This window comes from Crocodylus siamensis, chromosome 8 (genome assembly GCF_052110815.1).
Source record: "Crocodylus siamensis isolate JL-2025a chromosome 8, ASM5211081v1, whole genome shotgun sequence".
Classification (NCBI taxonomy): domain Eukaryota; kingdom Metazoa; phylum Chordata; order Crocodylia; family Crocodylidae; genus Crocodylus; species Crocodylus siamensis.
The window spans coordinates 14,731,126-14,759,016 of record NC_143402.1 but is presented as its reverse complement, the minus strand read 5'-3'; the positions used below and the strand labels follow the sequence as shown (position 1 = coordinate 14,759,016).

Genomic DNA, 27,891 nt, shown 5'->3' with positions numbered 1-27,891 from the left:
TCCCCCAGGCCCTTTGCAGTTTCGTAGGCGGGACCTGGCATGGCAGGACAGAGCAGGGTCAGGTGGGGAAGCTCATTGCCACTGCTGGGAGCTCTGCATCACTGTGGTGAGGTGCCCCCTGCCCACCCAGCAGCAGTGAGGGGCACAACCCTGCACCACCAACCCCAGTGCTGCTAGGCAGGCAGAAGACGCCTCAGCATGGTGGCGTTGGACTCCCAGCAGCAGCAACGAGCTTCCCTGCCCAGCCCTGCTATGCTAGGCTGGATCCTGTCTGCTGGGCTATGGAAGTCCTGGAAGGGAGGGCAGCAGGGTGGGGAGCCTCAAGTCCACAGAAGGCAGCCTGTCCCTGCCTCCCCATGGGCTCTGCTCTGGCTGTGCCACTTGAGGAGGGGGAGGCAGGCTCCATGCTTTACTCTGCTGCTGCCTCCCACGGATGGCAGTCGTGCACTACTGTGGGGGGCAGGGGGCTTCAGACCTGGGTCCCTGTACCCATAGCCCTTGCAGCTGGTGGCCCATTCTGCCAAGGTTGGTGGGGGCAGGTGGGTTGGGTGGAGAATGAGGCCTCAGCATAGGCAGGGCACTGGCATATCAGGACTGCTCAGCACCACAAAGCGGGTGGGGGGGGGGGGGGGGCCGGGGAGGGAGGGGGCAGGGACAGCTGCTGCTGGACCCACGTCCTGGTGCATGAAGGGGATAGGGGGAGCTCTCAAAAATCAAACATCAAAATTTATAGCTAGTTAGAATTTATTTCGTTTCTAGCAAATTGCCTGTCAAGAATGATGGGGGGGAAGCGGAGGTGGGTGGAGCCCCATGCCTCCCCCTGTCTGGGCCTGCTCCCCCCTTCCCTCCTGCTGCTGGGGTCCAGGACTGTTGGCGCCCCCCCACCCTGCAGCAACAATGAGAAGGGAGGAGCAGATCTGGGCCTGATGTGGGGAAGGACCGGGCCAGAGGGTAGGGAGGGAAGCAGTGGGCCCAGGTTGACCTGACAGTGGCAGGAAAACAGGAGGAGAGGGCTTGAAGCCAATGTGTGTGCACGTGTGTGTGTGTGTGCACGTGTGTGTGTACGTGTGTGTGTGTGTGTGTGCACGTGTGGGGAGAAACGGGGCACTAGTGAGACCGGGCCTGAGGGGGGAGGAGGCTGGCTCCCTCCTACCCCCCACTACCATGGTGAGCTGGCTTCTCCCCCAGCCTCAGGCGTGGTCCCAATCCTCCCTCACATCAGGCCCAAGCCCACTCCTCCCATACCCGCCCCCCCGCCCCCCCCCCCCACTGTCACAAAGTCAGCTCGGGCCCACTGCTCCCCCCACCACAGTGGTCCAGGTTTCTCCCCATCCTTGGGCCCAGTCTTCCCCTGTATTGGGCCCATGCCCACTCCTCCCCTCCCCCTACCATTCCCCCCACTGCCACCGTGTTGTTCCATGTCGGGCCCTGCAGGCAGCAGCAACAGAAAGGAGGGGCGGGTTGAGGCCAGTACTGCTGCCATCATCTGCAAGGAGTAAGGGGGGAGGGAGGACAGGCCAGCTCCGGTGGCCTTGCCTGCCCCCACTCCATCCTTACCACCTGCAGGGAGCCGGGGGGGGGGGCAAGGCCAGCTGGCCTTGCTCCCCCCACCCCCATCTGCTCCATTGCCACTCCCTCCAGAGAGCCGGGGGGGGGGTGGGCAGGCAGTCAAGGAGCTGGCCTCACCCACCCTTCATCCCCACCATCATGGCAGTGCTTCACCACCACCAGCTCCTGTTTGAATGCTTGTTCGCACTCTGATTGGCTGTTTGTCAGCCAATTAGAGTGCTAATAAAGCGTGACAGACAGACAGACTTAGGCTTTTACGGTATTAGAATAATGACTGAAGCACTCGTAGGCTTCCAAATAGCGTTAAAATTGTAAACATAGCCATAAAACATCGTGTTCAACTGTTACCAATATATACAGTGGCATTTCATTTTAATCATGGAAAAATGCAGGTTTTGGGGGGGGTTTAATCAGAGAATGTGTGCACGTGTGTTGAGGGAGGGAGCAGAAGAGGAGGCTTTAATCAGAGAATGTGCAATTTTTAAACAGAGAAAACCAGGATCCCTGCTAATAAAAATATTGTATGAGAAACTAGCAATATTGATTTGTTGAGTTCAAAGACTATAGACTGGCAAACTGAATATTAAATTTTACTAATGTGTGCTCTAAAAGGACACTAAGAAAGTACTTGGAAGATAAGTTACACTCATATTCTAACATTTATATGAAACATAAAAAATGCATATAGCTTGTCAATGCATATAGCAGTCTCATTTGAAAACTTTAGGTAACCCACCCTCCTTTGAACAAATGAAAGTACCTGCAAACTTGTTATCTTGGAATGTGTTAGCACTACAAAATAAGAGCTTTGCCAGAGTTACAGTAGCACCTTCCACATGAGCAAGGATATTGAGGGTAAACCCCTGGTCCCATTAAAGTTAATGGTGAAATTCTCAGTGATCTACAAATATTCAAAACAAATTCAAGGAACAAACCAGAAGATAGGATATTGGCTCAACTAAAAAGTTATAAAAGTTGTGGTGTTGAAAGCAAATAGCACTTAATAGGATCAAACCCTTTGGTTTCAAGTGCTTCTTGAATTAGAAACTAGGTATTGATTTAGCTACCAAAACTTCCTCTTAAGCATTCAGACTCTATGGCCACATCCAGCCCAGTGTGGCCATATGGTATGTGGTGTTTCAGACACGTGTGCGGTGCCACATACGTCACATTCAGCTGTTCTCTGTGCTGCAAAGTAGCAGCATGGTTTGGGTTTTTTTGACCCTTGGATATCCAGGGGTCAAAAAAACCTGCATCGAAAAAAAAAAAGCAGAGCAGTGCACACAGGGGCAGCATGTGCCACTCAAAACTGGAGTCTGGCCAGATGGTAGCAGCGGCACAAAGTGTCCTGCTGCTAGTTGTCCCCAGGGAACTAAACATCCATGCTCATGTGGACATGGCCTGCAAGTGTTGTCTCAGCAATTTCACGGTTAGGATCTCATACACGCCAACAGAAATAGTGTAGAATAGTGTTAGACAGTTTGGAATATTTAAGACACTTCCATGAAAATATTTAAATTTAATAAGAAGTGTTTTGACAGAATTGGAGAGTGAACATAAGCTAAAGGCATACTTTCAGAAAGCTTATGCACTGGACTAAATTTGACTCTAGAAATCCCTTTAACAGGGCTGTACATGAGAGAGAAACTTAAAAGGTTTAAGCTTTGCCATGAATCAAACCTTAAGTTTTTAAGCACCTACGTAAAGAAAACAAATCCTGATAAACTGTGGCTGTGTCATCTTGCACTCATATTAAAGGTATTAATGGCTCTAGTTACATATTAGCTATGTTCCCATATCCTTCAGCTGAACTCCACATCTTCTAGACTAACTGTGGATACAGAATACAAGGTACCTTTGTAGACTGGGAAGCTGATAAGTATTCTCTCAAACTAAGTAGTTACAGTTTTCATTATTTAACCCCTCCCACAAAAAAAACCCAAACAAAAAACCCAAAAAACACACGGACCAATTCTGGAGTAGATTCATTTAGAGAGAGAGAGAGATTTTTTGGATATTAAATTAAATTTAGTACCATGAGGGGAAAAACAAAGAAGAAAGTACTACCATACTCCTAGGCAAACATGTGACAATCTGCATTCTAGCATCATCTATTAACAACTAGTGATCAATATAAAAGCACGTATGTGCATACAGATGCACTAGAATGACTACTGTAGTACAGGCTTTCATATTAAAAGTGTGCATTTTATGAAGGGAGAAAACTAATGTGCAAGATAAAAGATGCTACTTCTCCATTATAACCTTGCATTCATCATAAATCTCAAAGTGTCCTGCAAATTATATACTCAAATCACTTCAAACAAGTGGTTACAAAGCTATTTCTAGAATGGAACATGGAAATTCTTTAAACAATTTTAGACTACAAATGGTACTGTAGCCAATCAAAACTGAAAGGGAATTAGGCCTACTTTAATTAACAATATTGATATTTGCCTTGGACATGGAAAAATTAACATCCTACGTTCACATGAAGGTTGCCATGGGATTTTTAATGGCCTACAAAAGCACCCAGGACTTCTATTTCATAAATCATCTGATATACATCTCGTATGAAGTCAGGCAGTTCTCACTGAATGACAAACACTTTGATATTCACTGGGTTTTCTGTGGAGATTTCATTCATCAAAACAAATGTTGTCTGTAAATAATGAAGATCATGGCTTAAAGTTAAAGAAAAAAAAAGGACCATATAGGATATCTGTAGTAGCACCAAAAGCCATGCAGTAAGGTTCAAGATTTTGAATCTCTTCACCTTGTCACTTAAGATTGAAACTGCACTCTTTGTATCTCATTGTTTTAGATATTCCAAGTCTCCATGATCTACAAGATCTATGTAACACGCACAAGCACCATGGAAATGATTACTAACAAATTTAACATTTAAACTCAGCACCCCGCGCACCAAGCCCAACACACATCCAGAAGAGGAGCTGTATTAGTTGAGCCTGGCTCATCCAACATCTGTATGGATCAGGTGCTTTAGCGGGGCTATTTTGGTTCTTTTATCTAATATCTGATTGAATCGGCTTTAGATAAATAACCAAAAAGCCCTGCTGAAATGCCCAATCTATACAGACACTGTGGAGCTGAGTCAAACTAATACACTGCTTTTTCTGGTAAAATGCACCCCCCGCCCCCCAGTCTATCAGAAGCCATACAGAATACAGTCTGCTTGGGGCTTCATGATGCTATTGTATAAGCAGCCAATTTTTTCTGAGCTGTAGTCTAAACTTTCCAACAGGACAAACAACATGTAAGTTAAAGGTTTTGGGGACATTCCTTCACTGTGGAGTTAGCTTAGGCATCTCAATTCAATTAGCTTGGTTAGCCTAGTACAGGAATACGAGTAGCTGCGCTAGAAATACTTGGATTCACACTGGACATCATGTTTACCTGCCTAAAACACCAGGACCTTGGAGGGAGGGAGAGAAAATGCATCCTATGATTCTTAGTCTTCAGTGAGATGAACCATTTTGATGTTCCCTTCAGTAACTGGTGTGATAATTTATCTGCTATCTAGTACATATAGGAGAACTAGGAAAACACTGAAAGACCATCAACCCTTGAATAGCTTAACCTGCATCTTCACTGCACAGTGAGCAAGATACCAGCCCAAGGCTGAGCAGCAGCTGTTCATTAGCTTACTCTCTAGTACAGATGAAAAGCACGATGGATGGATAGGTGGATGGATGAAGCCTATGGATGGCTAAGAATCTCTGTGCAAATGGTGGCCTATCTTTTTATTGTTTCAATATCATCTGTTGGCAATGGCAGGAGGACTGCATGCCTTGCCCCACAATCCTCCAGGAGTCAAGACAGCCCTCTACCCTCACAGGTCAAAGCAAGCACCCCATGGCCTTGTTCCTCTCTCCTGAGCTCTTCCAGACTTTTTTCCCCTCCTCCCCGCCTGCCATTAAGCAACCTGGGGCCGCAGAAGATCTTCTCTGAGCAGACTGCAGGAATCAAAACAAGAAAAGCTTCTCCTACTGACCATCCGCTGTGAATGCAGGTCTCTCCAACTCCAAACAGCAAATTGCTTAGAGTTGGCCTGCTGTGCACTTAGCAGAGCTACACTTTAAAACTTGACTTTTTTTTTAATTTTACAGTTGATATGTTTTGTTTAATTTTTTTTTTAATTTTGTAACCGTCTGGGCTGAACCCAGGGCTTGGGGAATAAAAACCAATGAAAAGAACTGTTCAGTTATGCACATAATTCACATTTACACTTACTTAACTGATAGTCACTACATTCTAAAAAATTGTAACAAATGCTGATTTCATGGTTAACTGTTATGAAAAACTTATTTTTTGTAATTTGCAAAAGTATCTAAACTGCTGAAGATTAGTCTCGCTCCTCAGCGTTCTCATAAATAAATGCTTCAAATATTTGACTATTATTTGTCAATATTGAATTGGTCAACAGAACAAGGATTTTTGGCTGGTCAAATACCCAAGTCTATCACACTTGACTGGGAGCTCATGTCAGCTCTGCAGTAAAGTTAAGGAAAACAAACATGGGTCAAGGGCTTAATTGATACGATCTGTATTTCTACACAAGATATTTTCTTTATATTCTTTTTTCACAGGCTGAGAGTAATGTTGTAAGATCTCCAGGAAACTTCACAGTTGAAAGCAAAGTATGAATGGGAGAGGTAAATAATCTTATGGGTTTCTCAGGCATTTCAAAGTTGTGGACAACAATACAAAGAATGGTATTAAAATGTTTCACTTGTTATCTACAGTCAGATCTTGAAGGTTGGAGGGAAAAAAAATAAACCAAAAACATTTTTTTTTTTTTTACATATTAAATATGTGGAATACCACAGCTTCAGGAAATCCAACCATTCATGCACAAAATGTCAAAAGAACATTATAGATTTTAAGTGAGGCACTCAAAAAAGTTACAGTTTGCTAGGAGACTGCTTTTGTACAGTGTGTGCATGATGACAGTACTATAATATATAAACATGTAAAAAAAAAAACCTTTTAAGATCCCAACCTAACTCAGTGCATGAAGCAGAGCATGACAAATTGGAGCTAAATTAAGTCTACAGTTTTCCAGAATTCCTAAATGATGCTAAGGGAGAGAGAGAATCAAATTATCCGTGGTCTTAACCATCATATAGCCTCCAAACTCTTTTGCTACACTTCTGCAACAGCTTTCTTCACTGCATAAGCTTAACTCAGTCTTGGAGTTGGGCCACTGTATGCACAGAATAAGCCAGAGTTGTGTGGAAAAGTAACTCAATCACTTAATTAGACTGCATCCTAATACATACATATGCACAAGGGAGCTGAATTCAAGTTTTATTGGCAACCTTAACTTGGGCATTTCACATCCGTGATAATGATTTTTGGTATAATTTGCATCTGGGTATGCTTGCAAATTTCCTTAGTTTTATAAGAGTTAATTATAAAACTGAAATTCCACCCAGTGGCTTCATATTGGCATCCATGTGATTGCTCGTAGGGTTGAAATCTTTAGAACCACAACCAAAACTCTGTCACCTAAGATAAAGAAATAAGCTAATGATAACAATAATGGATGAGCACTAGAAGGGGACAAGACACACTTTGCCAGCAGATTTCACATGCATTTGCTGACAGCAGGGGAATGGCAAGATTCAGGAATCCCAGGGGCTGGGAGCAAGCACCTGGCAATGGTCAGTCTCATCAGGTCCACTTTGTCCATTCTTTTCAAAGACTCTCTAGCCTGCTTATCCCAGTCCCGTCTCTTCAGCCTAATCTTACCCCATAATCATTACTGAATATTCAAATACATTGCTTTACATAAGCCTTAAATTCTAAGGCCAAGCAAATCTACATCTTTGCTCTTGCAAATGAGTGAAAGTGCCCCTCAGTACTCAATATGGAATATGTTTTATTAAATCAAGTCAAATAAATATCCTGTAATTAAAATAAGGTTTCAGATCAATTTTGCCAAGTAGGAAACTATGAAAAAAAGTTCGAATTTTTAAAAAGAGCAGATTTCAGCCACAGAATGAGACCAGTGATTCTCAACCAAGATACTGCTGCACCCCAGGATGAACAGTATCCTGGCTGAGCTCTTTTTAAGGGTGCCTCTGGTGCTGCACAATATTACTAGTTAGGCATGCACACACCTACACATTCACAAGATAAACCCAGAGATTTCAAATAGGAAGCCACAGTGTGCAAAACTTTCTGACCTGTTCTGATCTTTCTGACTTCCTTGCAACAGAAAGATTGCTCTATTATTTTCCATAATCAAAAAACAAATAAAAGGTAGGAACTGGCATATTCTGAGTTTTGTCTTCAGACTAACAAGGACCGTCTCGGCCCTAACAAGGATTAGCCAATCCTTATCTCCAGGTCCTGAGTAACTGTTGATCGACTGCGGCACATGCATATTTTCAAATCAACTGAAATGCAAAACCGCAAGTCTTCACCAAAATTTTCCCTAGATTAAAATGGTCTGGACACTAAGCCAACTATGTTTTTATCAGGTTTGTTTTAAACTTATTTGCTATGGTTGCGTCAAGCTCTTTAGTTGGAAGACCATCCAGTGCCTTTAAATCCTAGGCCAAATATTTCACAACATTTTACAGCACCCTAATATGAATATATTTTATAGCATACCATATATTAGCCTTCTTCATTCCTCCTCAATAGTACGCTACATTCAACATCAATCTTTACCTGATTTTTTTAATTCCTGATATAGAATAGGTCCTCTCAAAGTCAGAAGCAAAGAAAGTATACTAAAATTGTGAATTTTTGCTGTCTCCAATTCTACAAATCTCTTGCCCTTCTTTTTAAGGGTCAGATACATAGGGATTACCTTGATAAAGTGAACAATAAAAGCTACTAAATGACTGTCCCTGACAGACTGGTCTACTCACAAATACACTGACTATAATAGATTGAAAAAATTGTCTTAAAAAACAAAGCTCATCAATAGTAAAAATGAAGCTGTGTATTTCCTTCCATCAAGGCTGTATCATCACCTGTCCTATATTTACATATGCAATAATACTTAAATGCACAAGCACGGCTTTATAAGGAAATGAGACAGATCAGTAAATAATTTATTACAAAATGGCGCAGAAACAACATCTGACAATGGGATCATTAATGTGCTCATTTCACTGGAACATTATATTTACACAAAGCTATAAGCTAAGGAAAGATTTTTTTTCCTCCTAGTAATGGAGGACGTTGGCATACAGTAGCACTTATACTTTTAGCAAGCTGCTGAACTTAATCTGGGTCACTCATACTAAATAGCTGTATTAACAAGTGGCTTTATGTCAAGGAATTTTCAGGATGCTTACAGTTATTTCCCATCCCTCCCCCTCCCCTACTATTTAATTTCTTTGAAGCATAAGAACAGAATACATTCAACTTTACTTTCCTACATATACCAGTGTATTACTTACAAGTGACAACTAAAAGCATCAGTTTATTTATAAATATGTGGGAGAATATGTTTTTGGAGAAAGAATCCCATGATTCCTGAAAATAGACAAGACAAAACTCAAACTCGTGCCCAAGCAAACAACATCCCTGAAGGAAAAAAAAAATCCTTGTGACCAGTATATTTTACAGAAATATATCAGTAGCGTCTCTATGAGGTTCCCCTAACAATCAAAGATATCAGTGTATATTCCTACAAATTTCTTACTCAAACAACAAACAAAATATCACCAAAAGCTACCAAATGTCTGGCAAAACAGACACTTGTTTAAAGCCCACATTACTTCACCTTGTGAAAAATCCCCTGGAATTTTAATATCTAGAACCATGATCAAATTCTTTCCTCAATCTGCACTCCAAGCATCAACAGTAATACCCTCAGTATGAACGCTAACGTTACTATCTTTTTATATATATTATGCCCAACATCTAAAAATGGTAAGCAATAATGCTATGGACAAGAATGCTGCTAAGGAATTCCTACTGCAAACCTGACGCAGTCAGTCTCAAGCATTAGGTTGTGTCAAAACTCAACTCTGAAGAAGCCAAATATGAACCCACTCCCAAATAACAGGATTATTCAGCAGCTCATATGAACCCACTCCCAACAACAGAACAAGAACTGCTGCATTTGATACACTGACCAAGGACTCTCAGAGCGGGATGGTTGGACCCTTCTGGTTACACAGAATCCCAAGAAAACCAAAAGATACCCCTACATTGAGGCATGGGCTGGCTTAGTCTACTTTATATTTCAGAATCAAGTTTATATTATGTATAACACAATTTTACAGCTGCACTATTGTTAATACCCCTGCAAAACCACTTTTTGAGATTTGGATACTTTTCCTATTTATCATAATGCTTTTGTGGTTGGGTTTTAAACTGCCAGCAAGTACCTGCTCCCTGTTTCCTTGTTTTCAGAAGTCAGAGATAGAATATTCAGCCCACTATAAAAAATAAATGCAGGGCAAAGACAAAACCAACAGGAAAAGTGTTATTCATCTAACTAAATGATTTTGACAGGTTCTAAAAAACAGACATCTAGTTCCATTGAGCTACTGATTCATCAAGTTAGAAGTGGAAGGGTAAGTTGGAAAATAAAAGAACTTGAAGAAAGATAGAAATAATGGGATGCCCCCAGCACGCTACAAGAAATGCAAAAGGACTACTGTGAAAATTATTTTACTAAGGTCTAACACTTTATTATAAAATAGAGCTGCTGATTTACTTTCAGGACATTGTGACCTATATTAAAATAGAATATTTTCATTCACAGAGCTTTGATTCCTTGTTAACAAAAATTAAATAAACGGCTAAACTACTTAGCAGCTCTGTGACAAGCCTCTAGGGCACCAGCCGACTGCTTGCACACACATTACACATGTAGTGCTTTCATCCATGACACCAGTATCTGATATCAAAGTGCTTTTTCCTAATATTTAGGGGTCAAGATAGGATTCTTAGCTCTAGCTTGATCAGAGTGTAGGTTGAAGCTGGGCAAGTTTCCAAACGCAACAATAGCAACTCTGGAATGTTATTCCTGAAACCTTACTTGAGCAGGAATAAGATGTAGCGGTCTTTATGATAGGTATATGCAAGGGCCAGGCTTAAAAAACAAAAAAACAAACAGCATAATTTTCATGTAAGGCACAAGCCACATTTTGACTTTATTCCATGAAGGAAGTATATTTATTGTGATAATTTTTTAGAAAGCAGCATGATACAGCTTCTAAAATTCTACCCAATTACCTTAAATAGAAGCAAGGCCAAGTTTTGTTTACAAGCATGTTTGTGATTCAAATAATAACCGTTAGGTCAAAGGTAACCTAGCCTCTTTGACAGCATATCTAGACATCCACAACACAGCTATGGCAAGCCCAGTAATAACTGTAAAATGAAAAGAGTCCTGTGAAATCCCAGTGAACAAGGTACTGTTTGTAATATTACATTTCAACAACTCCCATGATGCTCTGCCACTTTTGAAATGCAGCCATAATATCAGGCTTTCTAATTTTCTGTTAAGAGAAGAAAAATCAGACCAAGTGACTAATGTCAAAGCACAGGACTTTCTACATGAGTCCCTGCAAGCAACCGATTCTTCTGAACAAAGGTTCATATCAAATGACATTCGAAGGAATCTGACAGCCAACACAATCTCCGTGGAATTCGGAGTGGTGACAAGTTGGGGAAAGGATGCCAAACAACTTCCATTTCCTCATTTTGTGAGGTTACATCAGACTCAGCATTATTGTAATAATAATATTTTTGCATTCCATGCACTAATGTGTATCAACTGCAGAAACCTTCAAACTATTGAGCAACACTACACTGTCACCACTTTCTGGCTTCCTGTTATGTTGGTTTCTGGCTAGTTATTAAAAAAGTCAGGCACCGATCGGTTAGTTACCTTCATTACTTACATTCACAACAAAGAACCCCTGTAAGAATTTTTTACTAATTTAAAAACTATTTGCCCCACAGCAAACACACTATCCACAAACCTCATGATGAACTTTAACAGGTGAGTTACACAGCTAAGCCGAGGTCCAAACTGCTCTCTCCAAATTAACTAACACATAATGCATTTGCCAAAGACCTAACCAGCATCGGCTCGTTTGCATTATGACTTGTATCATCTGGAATCAAATTGCAGCGATCTGATAAAAACTCTTCATCCAACACACAAACTGTTCCCTTGTTGGAAGCTTTACAGGAACCAGGATTTAGTTCCCTATCTTAATGTTTCCCCTAATCCCTGGGAAAATTTCATATGGAGTAACAGGTTAAGTTATGAGCTCTACCATGTCCTGGTTCTGAAGTACTCAGGATACTTCTGAGCACCCAAGTTCGTACAGCATCAGGACATCATATATTTTCCAAGTGAATAATGCATCATGTACTGAGCACCAACTCAGCCTTGCCTCCTTGAAAAGCGCTAGCTAGATGGAGTCATATGTACCACTGTCAAACCCTGCCCTATTTGAAACAAAAAGAAGTTGCCAATGAACGAGCTGGAGCTGTACTGAACCCACACCTGCACACCCGAGGGTCCAAGTCAGGAAAGCTCCTTCTTTTCAGTGGGAGGAAAGCACTTCTGAGGGTGACATTGTTGATTGTACCCATCACCTAGTTCAGTAAGAGGCAGCTAATAAAAGCTATCACCCTAAGAGACCCTTGGCCTCTGGCAGGATACCTGGGCACTCCTGGCAACAACAGTGCTCTTTCTTTTAAGGACAGCAGCTGGCCTCTGGTAGGACCCAGGGGCTTCACAGCCAGCTGTGGAGAAGCAGGAAGCATCCTGCAGAAGGCCTGCCCCTGCCTCCATACTGAAACCCTGAGAAGGGAAAGCCCAGCCAGGCCCATCTGAACCCAAATTACCAGCGCCTCTGCTGCACCCCCACCCATTATGGAGAAAGGCAGAACAATGGTTCTTCTCCCGGGGGGGAGCACCCAGCTCCAGGCTCCCCCTTCCCCAGAGAAAGCGGTCACCTCCGGGCCAGGCCGAAGGCCTCCTTGGTGCCCTGCAGCAGGTGCGTGGCAAGCACCTGGGCCCAGCTGTCCCCAAGGGCGGGCGGGCGGGCGGCACAGCGGGGTCCCCTCGCCTCCCCTCAGCGCTCCCGCTCCCCTCCCCCGCACTCACAGTCCAGGTGCTTTTTCTTGGGCCCCATGACTTCGTGGGTCGTGGCCTTGCAGACGGCCTTGGCGACGGCCGAGCCGGTGACACTGTGCTGCGCCGCCGCGATGCGGTCCGTGATGGACTGGCCCGACATCTTCCCGCTCCGATCCGCCGGCAGCGGCGCGCTCCGCTCCCCGGCCCGGCCTCGCTGCCCGCAGCGCGGGGGCAATGGGGCGCCGGCTCGGGCGGGGGTGCGGGGCTCGGCCCAGGCGCTGCCCGCCCCTGTCCGGCGGTGCCGCCGCGCTGCGCCGGGAGGAGGCTGCCCCACGCTCGGCACCCGCTCACATTTCCACTCCCAGACAAAATGGCGGCGGCTCCGCGGCAGCGGCCCAGGCCCAGGCCCAGGCCCCGTCACGTGACCCCGCCCGGCGCCGGCACGGTGGGACCCGCCCCCTGGTGACCCCGCCCACTCGCACTGCGGGCCACCACCCTGAGGGGAGCGCGGGACAGGTTGATCTCGGGGCCGAGACCTTCGTCCTGGGCGCCTGCGGGCCTTGCTCAGGCCTACAAATCTACCACCCCCTTTTATAGGCGGACGAGCTTCTCTGGGTAAATGTGATACGGGGGGGCCTCCACGTTAAGATGTTTCGAGTTACAACGAACAGCGCTGATGATGTTTATAAATTGATGCCCTGTTTCAACTGTCTGGCATCAGTTTCGACTTTATGATGCTTGATCTCCTGTCAGTTTTGACTTCCTGCCCTCAGTCGCGACTTCACGGTGTCTGTTTCAACTTTCTGCCCTCAGTTTTGACTTTACAATGCTTGATCCACTATCAGTTTAGACTTTGCAGAGTCAGTTTCAACTTTCTGCCCTCAGTTTTTACTTTATGATGCTTAACCCACCATCAATTTTGACTTTCTGACCTCAGTTTTGACTTTACAACAATGCTTGATCCAGCGCCACACCAGTGAGCAAGTTTGCTGCGTTGCCCATCTCCCTGGAGAACATCTGGTCAAACTTCCTTGGACGCTTTTTTGGAGAAGGCAGGCAAGACTCCAGAGAAACCTACAGACAGGATTGCTGAGCAGACTCCAGCCAAGAGCCCTAAAAAAGTCCAGCAAAGTCACCTCAAAAAGTCCTTCCAAATCAGTATGATGGCTATTTACAACATAATTCATGTAGGTATATTACTCATCTGTATTTGGCTGAATACAAAATTCTGGGTTATTTTTGGTGGAAATAGAGTATCGGGCCTTGGTTCAGGAACCAATCCCCCATTTATAACATTGTTCCTATGGGAAAATCGGTTGGTCCGAGTTACGATGTTTTGACTTAAGACACTGTTTTCAGGAACCAATTGTGTCGTAAGTTGGAGGACTGCCTGTATCTTTTATTAGGCCAAGTCCATCCAGGAAAAGTGCACACTAGCTGCAGATGCTTCCTCAGCATGATGAAGGAGGCTTATACCTGAAAGCTTGCTAAGAATTTTTTCAACTATTTGACTTGGTCTAATAAAAGCGATCAGATTTACCCAAAGAACCTTGTCTGCCTCATCCCATTTTACACACCTGTGAGGTATCCAGGTTAATGTTCATCCCTGGGACAGTCCCAGTTTATTGGAGTTCATAGATTGTAGAGTTGGAAGGGACCACAATGGATCATCGTGTCTGACCCCCTGCCCCTGGCAGGAAAGAGGACCGAGGTCAGATGACCCCAGCCAGGTGACTATCAAGCCTCCTCTTGAAGGTGATAGTACCACCTTTCTTGGAAGCCCATTCCAGATTCTGGCCACCCTTAAAAAATTTCTTCCTAATGTCTAACCTAAACCTACTCTCCACTAGTTTGCACCCATTGTTCCTAGTTATTCCCTGGGGTGCTCTGGTAAACAGCACATCACCAATTCCCTGTTGTCCTCCCTTGATAAACTTGTAAGCGGTTGCAAGGTCTCCCCTCAGCCGTCTCTTGTGAAGGCTGAAGAGATCCAGCTCTCTCAACCTCCCCTTGTAGGGTTTTTCATGGAGGCCACTAATCATGCGAGTGGTCTTCCTCTGGACCCTCTCCAGATTCTCCGTGTCCCCCTTGAAGTGCGGCGCCCAAAACTGGACACGGTACTCCAACTGCAGCCTGACCAATGCCACATAGAGGGGGAGTATCACCTCCCTTGATCTGTTGGTCATGCATCTGCTAATACACGACAAGGTGCAACTGGCTTTGTTGATGGCCTCATTGCACTCCCGGCTCATGTTCATCTTGGAGTCAGTTATGACTCCAAGATCTTTCTCAGCCTCTGAGCTGCTGAGGAGGTCATCCGCCAACCTACAGGTATGCTGGGGATTCCTCCTTCCTAAGTGGAGTACCTTACATTTATCTTTGTTGAACTGCGTCCTATTCCACTCCGCCCATTGATCCAACCTGTCCAGGTTGGTCTGTATCTGCTCCCTACCCTCCGGTGTGTTAACTTTGCCCCATAACTTGGTATCATCTGTGGACTTGGAAAGGGTGCTCTCCACAACCTCGTCCAAATCGCTGATGAAGATATTAAATAACACCGGTCCAAGGACCGATCCCTGCAGGACCCCACTGCCCACCTCCTTCCAGGTGGAGAACGACCCATCCACCACCACTCCCTGGGTGCGGTCCCTAAGCCAGTTGGCCACCCACCTGACTGTGTAGGCGTCCACTCCACAGCCTGCTAGCTTCCCTATGAGAATAGGATGTGAAACTGTGTCGAAGGCCTTCCTAAAATCCAGGACGATGACATCAGCCTCAGCTCCCGTGTGAAGACAGTGTGTGACCTGGTCATAAAAGGCTATAAGGTTTTTCAGGCAGGATCTGCCTGTGGTGAACCCATACTGGTTTCCTTTCAGCATCATTTCCCCTGCTGGGCCTTCACAAATGTGCTCTAGTTTTGATGATATTTTTAAGTATTTTCCCAGGAATAGAGGTAAGACTGACTGGCTTAAAGTTACCCGGCTCATCCCTTCTCCCATTCTTAAAAATGGGCACCATGTTGGCCCCTTTCCAGTCCTCAGGGACCTGGCCAGAGCACCATGAGTGCTCAAACAGCTGTGCCAGTGGCTCAGCTATGACACTGGCCAATTTCTTCAGCACTTGTTGGATGGAGGTCATCTGGGCCGGCTGACTTGCACCCATCCAGCCCTTCCAAGTGCTCCTTAACTAAGACTGCAGTAACCTTTGGCGATCTGGTGCCTTTTGGATATCTGCCTATGCTTAAGGTGGGGGAATTGACTTGGTCAATACTTAGGAATACTGAAGCAAAGAACTCAATGAAGAGCTCCGCCCTTTTCCCTGCGTCAACCACCAACCGTCCTGATTTGTTCTGCAGGGGCCCTATGTTACTCTGCACTTTCCTTTTGCTCGCTATGTATCTAGAAGGACTTTTTATTCTTCTTAATTGTTGAAGCCAGCCTAAGCTCCAGTCCTGCCTTGGCCTGCCTGATTCCCTGCAATAGCATGCCAAGGAGGTGTATGCCTCCTCGGTGGCTGCCCCCTGTTTCCACTGCCTATAAATCTCTTTTTTTGCCCCCAGTCTTTCCTGCAGTTCCTTGTTCAGGCAAGGGGGCTTTTGTATCCTCTTAGCCCCTTTCCTGCATAAGGGAATAGACTCCTTTTGTGTCCCAAGGATCACTCCCTTGAGAAACCTCCAACCCTCCTGGACCCCCATTTGCTCGATGCTCTTGAGTTCTGCCATCTCACTAACTAGCCTTCTAAGTTTACTAAAGTTGGTCCTTCTGAAGTCTAATACTTTAGCCTCACTGGATATTATTTTCACCCTTGACTGGATAGTGAACTCTGCCAAGTGATGGTCACTATCTCTCAGGTTACTGTGCACTCACAGGTTCCCCACGAGATCATCCCCTGTTGCTAAGACCAGGTCTAGCAAGGTGCTACCCGTGGTGGGACTGGAGTTAATCACCATTCAAGCTGTGTGTGTCAGAGACTGCCCAGTGCCAGTCCAAGCCCGGGACCATCAGACCCAGGAATAAACAGGACACCTGTTTTTAAACTAAGAGACAGCCCATGGGTTGAAATCCTAGTCCAGCCAAATGTTTTTGAACTGGGTATGAGCCCATGTAAAGGGATTCTGCCTGTATTCTCCATCTTATTTTGGCAGGGCCTATTGGATTTTCAGGATCTTGCACTATGTCCTGCACAATTTAGAAGAAGGAATCCCCTAAGATGTAGGAATTTCAACTGTAGCAATGAGTCACGCTCTGAATTTCAGTCCTGGCTTGTCTGATTGCACCAGGAAGTCATGAAATGATGCCTGTCATGGTGGGCATTGAGATGTTGTAAATGCAATGTTCACAATGTTCTACTTAGGGCACCTTAGGAAAGGTGGTAAGATTCCCTCCAGAAAAAAAATTGCCTTTTGTCTTTACCTTGTTCCCTTTCCCAATTCTTGTGTCACACGTTGGTTTAAAAGAGGAATAAAAAAAGTCTGCTGCTATTATTTTGTCTCCAGCTGTGATTAAGGGAAATACTGGGCTAGTAAAAGAACAATCATGCATTGTCAAAGTAATGGAAGAAATGACCTAATAGGTCTTTTTTATAAGTCTAATTTCTGTGTGCCAAATGTTCTGAGTAACTGCTGTGCAATACCGTTGGCTTCACTGGGGTTGTGTGGGTGTAAAAAAGCATCATCAATCTGCTACATGTTGTAGGGCAGGGGCAGCCAATCTATGGTGGTACAGGTGCCACAAGTGGCGCACAGCAGATTGGTGAAGGGAGAGGCAGCACAGTGGCAGAGAGAAGGAGACAGAGCATCAGATCAGACAGGGAGCTTGGCAGAAAGCAGAGCAGCAGCTTGGTTAGGGAGCAGGAAGCTGAGCAGCATCCTGAGTAAGGGAAAAGGATTGGAGTGGTACTCAGAGTGGGTGTGGGGCTAATTTGTGGCCTGCCTGCCAAAAAGGTTAACCTCCACTATTTTAAGGAATCCTACTCTGAGGCTTCTCTGAGACAGGAGGAAGGTAGGAAGAAGAAGAGATAAAACCTCATACTTCTGCAGTGCTCCTTTTTTCTTCTTTTTATCTGGATTTCTCTTTGCAGAAACCAAAGTGAATTAAAAGACAAGCTACCCTCATTTACCTTTCTTTATTGTACATTCAAAACCGACAGCCAGGTCCTGTCCGAGCTTCTCCCAAGAACATGCACATTATGAGTCTTCCTTTGATAAACTGCTTTTAATGTTTCATGGAGCGATTCTTTTATAGAGGGTCATAGAGGCTGAAACCTTGTTTAAGCACAATGGAACGTGTCTGCCCTTGCCTGACTATGAAAATATGGCTGTTTCTTTAAAACTGTAACAAAGAGTCTGACAGGATGGGAGCTAGGGATGGTTCTAACCAAAAGGAAGAAAAAGAGTAGTTTATTGTTTATGTCTATTCAATCCTTTTCCTTTTGGCTGAACCAACCAGGGAAAGACCAAGTGTTGGTGCCAAGAGTGATGGTTACTTTTGTGATGTGGACACCTGTCCATTAAGAGTTGGCTTGTAATCAACAACTCATTTCACACATACTATCAAACAACCATCAATCAGCTGGTAATGATATTTGGCAGCTGGATTTAAACAAGCAGTCTAAAAATGATAGGTTCTTTAACTCACTAGCAATTCCCCTGCTCCATCCAGTCCTTCTGTCTTTCTACCAGCTCATTATCTGACTAAAAATAATGCAGGTTGAGTGGAAGTCTAGAAGTGAGTCAAGGCCTTTTCCTCAGAGGGATCACTGGATAGCTCTAATTCAGTAGTCCAGTGTTTGGGATTTGGATCGTTTCCCATGGGTCAGCTGGCTTTTGATTTTAAAAGACTCTCTTAGAAGCTCCCTTCTCTATAGCCATATAAATGGCATTTTTTCCAGGAAGAGTGGGGAACCAGCACTGAAGGTAATATCTTCCTCCTACTTCAGTGGCAGGCAACAGCAAAACTCCATGTGACTCCCATGTAAAGTGAAATTGATCCCCAAGAGCAAATGAGATACCTTTCTTTCTGCCATTAAAGAGACTCGGTAGTTAGACTATAACTCGTTGCTGGAAATTGTATGGTATGGAAAAAGTACAGCTGAAGACAAAAAATCATTGCAGCTTCTGAGTTTGATCTGTGTGTAGCCCCTCCCTGAAAGCAAATACTTATTTCTGTCCTCTCTGCAGCTCCAGCGTGTCCATCTGCATGTATGTTGTGACATGCCGGTTGTTAGCTGGCACTAACATTTCCCAAGGTGGCATTTTGCTTGGTTAGGATGATTAAATCTCACTGTCACAACAGGAATGTTTTTGCAAACATGCCCTGGGGCTCCCGTTAGTACTCAGGACACTGTTGTACTAGACTGTACAAATGCCAAGGAAAAGAAAGCCCCTATTCTTGAGTTCATCTTCTCAATAAGTGTCACCACATTAACTTTATTTTAAAATCAATTATCTACCTATTTGTGAAGTAATGCATATGGTAGAAAAAGGCGTGACAATGCAGCAGAGAGGTGAGCAGTCCAATGAATCATTGCAAGTGTGAGTAGAAATGTTATGACTCTCCCACCGGGCAAAAAAATACCGCTCTCCCCATTGGTGAAGGATTCATAGAAACCTGCGGGCATAAATGCATTAAAAATGGTCGCTGCTGTTAGAATGACAAATACTTCCTGTAACTGGAGCAATCTTTTTTACTCCTCCTGGCAACTGGCAATCTTAAGCTGCTTTAGTTTTGCCTTGAGGCTGGTGCTGGTGATGTGGAAAAAAAGCTTGAATCACTAAGGCCCCAGGAAACATCAATATAGCAAGAACCTGAGGAGATGCTGGAGAGATTAAACAAACATGCTAAATATTTCTAAATCTCTTTGGGTTTGTCTATACAGAGAAGCTATTGCAAAATAAACTGGGGTGTGAATTCGAAGTACAACAGCTATTTGGCACCAGCCTCCCACGTGGACACTCTTATTCCATACGGTGTGCCCTTTTTGCAGTTCAGTTTAGTCTACTTCCAAAGTGCATTTAAGGAGACACTGCTAGCATGAAATAATGTTCACATGAAGAGCTATCACCTAATATTTATTTCTCAATATTATTCCCCTGTGTGGCAAGATAATGCCTGTGGGATGCATCTTATTTGGTGTGCCAGTGTAAATCCAATTCCAGATATAGAGTTATGCTAGGGCATTAAATAAAAAGACTCATTTGACTGCGATACTTTCTATTTTCTGTTATCAAATTGTATCTTTATGCTTATGTATTTATTTTATTTTTGCAACAGACCATGGTTTGTTTGGGTTTTTTTTAAGGATACAATGTTTTAATGATACATGCCAAGGAAATGGTTATTAGAATACATACATGTTTAACAAAGGAAGGGGTGGTAAGCTTTTAAAATGCTTTGAAGGAAACTAGTATATGTTTATATCTGAACCTGTTTGAGGTGTTGCTTTCTGTGATGAAGAGCTTTTCCAGTTTGCTACAGATGAGGATCATTGGAGCCTCTGGTCATAAAAAAGAAATCAGTTAAACTTTGATGAGCAAGTAGAAGTGTTGAAGTAGGAAGAGTGCAATAACAGTAGCAGTTCATTTATAAACCATTCTTCCCAATATTCACATTTACAACTATGACATAATACTAGTAGTTTTGCTAGTAACCAGAGATATCCAAGTCAATTAAATGCTATACCTGTAAGACCACAGAAAAATGGTAAGATCGCCAAAACAGAGGCGAGTGACAAGCACATTCATCACAATTAGGACCTATTCAAAGAGGTCTTTGCCACTATGAAAGATGCATATTTATTTAAATAAGCATACATGCTGTTGCTCAGAAATTTCAGTGAGAGGTATGAAGTATGTATCAGTGGAATGGTATTTTACCCTTCTCAGATCTCAATAGCACCAACAAGCAAGACAAGTCTCAAGGTTGTACAGAGGCTTAAATAATATATCAGTAAGACTGACGTTCCTCCTTCATCTCCCTTTTGCAACACTGCAGAGGTTTGTATAGTACTACAGGAATCATTCCGGCGCATACAGGAATGGCATTCCAGCTAGTTGGCGATTGCCATTTGTGCTGGTCCAGGACATAGCTTGTTTTCTGCCTGGGTAGTTTCAGCAAAGTGTAACTAGCAGAAGTGACAACAGATGTGATGTGAACTAGCTAGTAGCTGAGTTTGCATCATGTAGGTATTTCTTTATAATGTTACTTGCCTCTCTCCATTGAATTGACTCTACTTTGAGTCTCACTGAGTCTTTTCCAGCTTCTAATTTCTGCCTCACACACCCTGCTACCAGATCGCGTTCACACTTACCTGTGTTTTGGATAGGGCAAAGCAGTTGTTGCTCTGTTTAATTTACTTTTTGGTGTCCTGAACATGATGTCTAACTGCTGTGTTTACAGGGCTCTTGGAGAAAGTAGGCAGGAAAAGAGGACCAGGAAATGGGAGGAGTGAAGCTGCATGCATTGTTAGCAGCAGAAATAACATCTGGGGTGAATTTGGGGGGGTTGGTGGGGGTGGGGGAGTGTTGCCATAATAAAATATCCACTCTACTGGATATTTAACTCTACTCTGTTGGTCAGTTATAAGCAGTGAGTGTGCTTCTGTCCAGCTGGACCTAAATGTGGACTGGGATTGTTACTAAATACCATGCCAGTACAAAGCTGATCCCAAAATATTGTAGATCCCTCATAAGCTGTGGTATTGTTTTATATTTTGGATTCATCAGTGACTTTAAAGAAGCTGCAATACAGTTATTCTAAAACAGTCAGCTTCTGATCTCAATGGTAAGTCAGCAATGACTCCAATATAATTAAAGCAGTGTAGAGCTAATGTAAATGAGAGAGAGAGTCTAAGCCTGGAGGCTAGAGTTTCCACTACAGTAGGTGTAAGCTACTGCAGCTCTGCTGAAATGCAGTCCTCAGAGTGCGGAAATTATTTTGCCGATGCCCTATTACAGTCTCATGTTTGAGAAGCTTCCTGGTCCGTATTTACTAGGAATTCCTTCCTTCCCTTCTTCCTCTCAAGGAAGAAATGTCGAATAAGCGAACATTAAGAAATCATTGCCAAATTGTTGAATCTTTTAGCACATCACAAAAACAGAAATACGTGTTTTGGAACTGCTGTCCACTCTGCTTGGTGGTGTGAGTGCAACACTCCCAGTTATATTCCTTAGCCAGCACTTAGAGAAGTTTTCTGGGTACAGTTTTAGTCTGTTCAGCATAAAAAACACTAAGTATATTTGTACAGCTGATTCCAAATAGGAAGGACAGTCTTATGACTAACACACAAGACTGGAAGTCAGGAGATCTAAGTTGTATTTCCAGCTGAAACTCAAACTTCCTTTGTGATCATGGGCAATTTGGATCACACCCTCGGGGCATCATTCATATGTAGAGGCAGGGAAAGCTGAGGATTTTGGACACATCCATTTCCCTGGAATTATTCTGTCAGGAGAAGGGATCAGATTTGCCCAAACAAAAAACCTAGATGGGTCATAGAGTCCCCTACAGCCCCCTCCCCCCAAGCACCCCTGATTCCACTGGTTCATTGATCAGGCATTAACAACAAAGTAAAATAAAAGATATTCTTCTTGAGAGAGGGGAAGAGGGAGACAAGTAGCCAGATTCTGTTTTTCATTACAACCCTGTAAGATTAAATAAGTCCAGTTCTCTCCATACTCTTTGATAGCAAGAGTTAATTTAAATGTACTGAGTTGTGAACACAAACCTGGCAATAGGCAGGTAGAGACAGAGTGAGAAACACATTAAAGGAAAGTGATTTAAAAATACAGAAAAAATGTTATTCAGACAGCATAGGTGTGCATGCTTATTAGGGAAACAGGCAGGTTCCTGCTCTGATTAGACATAGCACAGCAAGATGTGACAAACAAAAAATGGTTAGAACAGTTAGGGCAACTCATGATCTTAAGCAGCATCTTGTGGCTACAATTTCCCCCTTATAATTTAAGGTATTAAAATATGGCACAATGTCTGGAGTGAGGATCAGACAGAAGCTAGCTTTGGATGGCTGCCTTCATTGTTCACTTGTTATTTTAGCTGGCAAAAGATCCCCTGTTATGGCAAGAGAGACAGATGATAAACAGAAGCTCTCACTGGTTCATCTTAACCAGCTGTAATGCAGGGAAACTGTCTGAGAAGAGGGAATCCAGAATGAGGCATTCAAATGGTCATGGGAGCAGATTTTTGTGAAGTCTAAGGAGAATCTTGCTCCAGAAAACATGCCAAAGCATTCAAATCAAAAACTTGACATCAGTCCCTCACCCTTTTTATGGCTGAAAATGTCTTCAGAGGAAAAATAGCTGCTGCTGAATTTATAATATATATATATACACACACATATATATATGTGTATACATATATATGTGTGTGTGTGTGTGTGTGTGTGTGTATATATATATAAAGATTTCAATAGTCTAGTAGTGATCCAGAGTTCTGACAATTAAATTAATCTCTGTTCAGAGAGCAAATGTGAGGTCCTATTAACTACCAGTAATCCTATATTGAGCTTTTATTCACCTTAACTTGAAGCCCAGTGTTTCAAATTAAATGATCCTGAATTCAGATAACCTTTGTTTCCCTAAACCTGGTGTCTTTAGCTGGTGTGTTTTAAGGTCCGGAATATCTCAGATGCCCCTGCATTCCCAGACACAACAATATGTGCTTAGTTTATTGAGGGCTTAATTTTCTTATCTTGTACTATTTGAAGACAAACCACGCTTCTCTCACTTATTTAGGCAAAGCCCTCATTGCCAAAAAATGGGAGTTTTACTTCAGCAAGGATTTCAGGTATTGGCCTAATTTTTGGAGCTGGTAACTTTCAGTACCATGACAGTTGATTAGTCCTGCCCGGGGAATTCTTGTTTGAGTTTGAACTTTCAAATTGCTGACTTTGCAGAGTCAATGAAGAAAATGAAGAAGACGAAAAGGAAAAACATATAGTTGCACCATGCTTGCAAATGTGCTCAGGGACAGGAAGTCAGCCTGTCTCTGAATCCCTGACTTTGAAAACTGTCGAGTGTTCATGCTTCAAATTGATCTGATTTCCTGAGCCTCTTTTGATGACCTATTTGTCAAGATTTCTGTATTATTTTTGATATGCCTCCATAGAAGGAAGTTTCCATTTGGTCAAACACATTTTTTGAATGTTAATGTACAAATACCGTTACTTAGGATTCCTGAACCTTTGATTTTGAGTAGGGGCAATGACCTCAATCTTCAGCAGGTTGGAGATTAGGCAGAGCTTTTTGACTATGAGGCTGGTCAAGCATTGGAATGGACTACCTAGAGAAATTCCTTGGAAGTTTTCGAGAGCAGGCTACAGAAGACACTTGGCTGGGATGGTTTAGTCAGGCTGCTACTGCCTTGAGCAGGGGGCTGGACTACATGACCTCATATTTTCCTATGATCCTATGGCTTGTGTTCTGGAACTTCAAACCCAACCTGTATTTAAAAAATGCTACCGTATATTTTAAATATTACATTATTATTATTATTTTAATCTGTTGTATTATGGACTATTACTTTACGGACATAATAATGAAGGATATCAAAAGATATGACTGCATACAGTGTAAAAGAACACACACGTACAGCGACGGCATGTGGATTAGCTCTCTCAGGACCATGTTTCGGAGGTTAAGAATGTCTTAGGCAGTTTGGCATCTAACCCAAATAAAAAGTCTTTGTGAACACTACCAACCCAGAATGTTTCAGATCTTATAGGTACAGTAGTTACACAATCAGACATCTTCCCACTCCCTACATCACAGTGCTTTCCTTAATAGTATAGGTTCAGGCTAACAGCTTTAAATGCTTGTTTAGGAAAAAAATGGTCAGTATGTATCTCCTTATTTCTCTTTTCTCTGCCTTGTGCAACTGCCTTGTAACGGGTCACTCCCTGTCAGGCTCCTGAAAGTTCGTATGCAACAGAGTAATGTTCTGCAGCTGCACACGTGAGGCTAATTTAGTGCCGAAGGCCACAGTTACAGCAGATTTGGAAGCCCTTTCCACACCGAATGGGTGAAAACTAGATTTCTTATTATAGTTCAAAGGGAAGACAGACTTCTTTGTCTTCCTAGAGGGGAGCAATGCTGTTCCTGCCTTCTGTGGACCGAACCATGTGGGTCTGTAAAGCTTTCATTTTTTAGAGCTGAACAATCCAAGCTACCCCTCCATAGATGGGTGAAAACAGTGGCAATGCAGCTGTGCCCTAGAGCAATCTACAGCAGTAAGCTTTTTTCCCTGGTCAGCAGCCTTTGATATGGCTGCATGTGTGAAATCTTTACTTATTAAAGTAAGTGGGACTTGTGCTGCTGATGCCATCTTGGCTCGTTTGTTCAGGGAAGCTGCATCAAGGATGTTTCTTAAGGAGTTTCCCCCTGAATAGCCTACCTACTGTGGCCACATAATTTATTATTTTGGAGAAATAATAAATCCAGGTCACACAAAATGTTTCTGTCCCATAAAGGCTCTTAATCAAGGCAGGATCTAGAGCTGCCTGTTATTTAGAGGAAGAACCCATGGACTCTAAGGAAGAGTGATTTAATCCTGAGTCACTGATTGGCTGGTCAGGATTGCCTCCATGACAACAGATAGGGGAAAAACCCATTGTAGGTTTGCGAAACATCTGTATAAAACTGCTAATAAAAATGAGTCTTTTTTTTAAAAGCAGCTGGGGGTGATCCCAGAAATTGCAGGCTGGCAAGTCTTGCTTCTGTATGAGATAAATTGCCTGAAATAATGATTAGCTAGAATTACAAGAAATGTAGAGGAATGTGATATGATAGGGACAAAGAAGTGTGGTTTCTGTAAAGAAAAATCTGGCTTCTCTGAAAGGACAGACTCTTTTAACATGTCAACAAATACCAAGGCTACAGGAGTATCGGTAGTTAGAGTTTATCCAGAGCATCGAAAAAGAAGTGCACAAACCAGCAGGTGCGGTAATTTTATAATTTTTCTGGTCTTAATCAGGAGAGAAATTCCTAATGTTGGGAAGGAAGAAAAGTAGCCCAGGAGTATGGAAAAAAGATAGCCTGATTAGATCCTGCTGTTTCCCCTGTGGGAAGGAAAATTTGCAGCACTTAATTCAAAGTATGACTGAGTCACAGCTGAGTACAGAGAAGAATACATGGAACATGATTGTGCATTATATGCCTACTAAAACTCCTAGCAAAGTGGGAGCAAAATGCATGAGAGCTTAGGTATGCAAAGAATGCAGAATCAGCCTTATGATAGTGCTTGTATGATGAGCACTTATGCAAGACTGAAAGTATATTACAAAAGTCTGGGCTGTTGAAACAACAGGGCAAACATGAGCAAATTGGAAAATATGGGTTATATGCTAAAGGGCATGTTATATGTGAAGGAAGCAGTTTGGGGTGGATCTAGATTCAGTGAGCCAAGCCCTGTTTTCAGTTGCTCTGAAGGAAGCCTAGAGAGACCAACAAAAATTAGTCAGCTAATAATGGTTAGGCTTAAGGGTAGGGAGGGTGCTGATATTCACATATGGATTACATGTTACAAATAGATGCATTTAACTGTGTCCTTCTGCTCTACACCTCAAGTGATTCTTACCAGACTAGAGCCTCTCCAGGGCAATGACGCTTGCCCTCTCACATGTGCCTAGCACACTGTGGACATGACAAGAATATGATAAAAATAGGGGTGGCGGTATATTCGGTAGTAGTAGGAAATTCACTGCAGACTTACCCCACTGTAAAAAAGGAGTAAAATTTGAACCATTTTCTGTGCTTTTTCTTGTTTAAAAGAAAACTCAAATGATTACTAAGTCAAAATGACCCCTCTTGTTCTTCTTTAAGAGTGTGTTTTCAGCCTTGAAGCCAAGGACACACACACGCACATGCACATGCACATGCATGCACACACACACACACACGCGCACACACACACACACACACTCTTCCCTTTCAACCCTGCTTTGGAAGCGATTAAGGTTTTATTCCATACACTTGTCTCACATAAGAAAATAGTGAGTAATATAACAGAGGATGACACACTCCTTTATGTTGACTTGAAACTGTGTGTGAGGCTGCTCCGACACGTTGTAATTACAGTGCATCGGAGCAGACTTGATGAATTGAGTCTGCTGGAGCATAGTAATTACCACGCTCCAGCAGACTCCAGTGTCATGTGTATCTGTGCCCCTGCCACCATTCTTCAGCATGGGGATGCTGATACACGTGAAGCTGTGGAGCCACTCTAATTAAACCGCCCTCCCCCTCAACTCCTGGAGCACTAAGACCTACGTTTTACAGTGTTTTAATGCTAAACATGTAGATGTACATCCCAGTGGTTGTATGTGTTTTACAAATAAACTATTTTCTGACAGTTGTGTGACAGGTTGGTAACTAGGGACGTGGAATTAGGCCTGTTTCTAATTCTGGACTTTGTTTTTACACCAAAAGCCTCACTGTAGCATTATTCTGGGATTGCTGAATATGCAATCTCATATGATGTGGACTGATTAGTGGAAAATGCTTCAAATAGTTTAGTGTTCCCACCCTGTCCACCTCTTATGATCACTCCTGGTCTCATTTGTCCTGGAGAAGTGGACTCATCACTCACAAGCTTCCTCTTGAACAGTCCTGTGTTCAGCCTGGTATACTCTTGGATCCTTAATACAGTGAGAAAATAGTAACCCATCAGCATGGGAAGGAAATGATTGAACATACATTTAATAAAAAAAATCAGCACATTCATTAACCTCATCTTTAAAACGTTATGGGTAAGCAAATCATGAAACAGGAAAGTCACTGTCCTTTTCTGACTCTGCAGGTACATGTGGATTGAAACAGAAGGTACTTTCATCTCTCCTGGCTCCAGCCCTTTACAGTTTTTTACAATTCACTCATATAATTATTGAATACCTGGAAAAATGACAAAGTGAACAATCCTGAACTGAAGCGATGGATGGGTAATATATCCCATCTCCAGATTTCCATGAGACTACTATGAATCTAAGAAACATCAAAGATACTGGTGAAACATAGAGGACTGCTTTCTGCACTTGGATTGTAGTAGCTGGTAAGCTAAACAGGGGAGACATGGAGAAAGCAAAAAAGAACATGTATCCGAGTACTAAAGAACAAGACTATATTGTTGGCAGTAAGAAGAGGGTATAATCTTATCTTGTGGTACCATAAGCCAGCCCTCTCTCCTCATTTCAAGTCTCCCTGCTGCTGAATGGGAGCCCAG

General features: G+C 43.1%; 1 protein-coding gene across 5 annotated transcripts in view; it reads right to left on the bottom strand.

The window, feature by feature from the left end:
* The window catches only part of LOC149858104 (phosphatidylinositol-binding clathrin assembly protein-like), a 48,658-nt gene extending 35,629 nt beyond the window's left edge, over positions 1-13,029 (bottom strand). For 2 of the 5 annotated variants that reach the window (XM_090061748.1, XM_090061749.1), the window contains exon 1: positions 12,692-13,029. In XM_090061748.1, coding sequence (XP_089917874.1) covers positions 12,692-12,821 — 130 coding nt within the window. In that variant the 5' untranslated portion in view covers positions 12,822-13,029. The remainder of the gene's footprint in view (positions 1-12,691) is intronic. The other 3 variants (XM_090061746.1, XM_090061750.1, XM_090061747.1) reach the window with 3 other exon arrangements.
* Between the last annotated feature and the right edge of the window lie 14,862 nt (positions 13,030-27,891).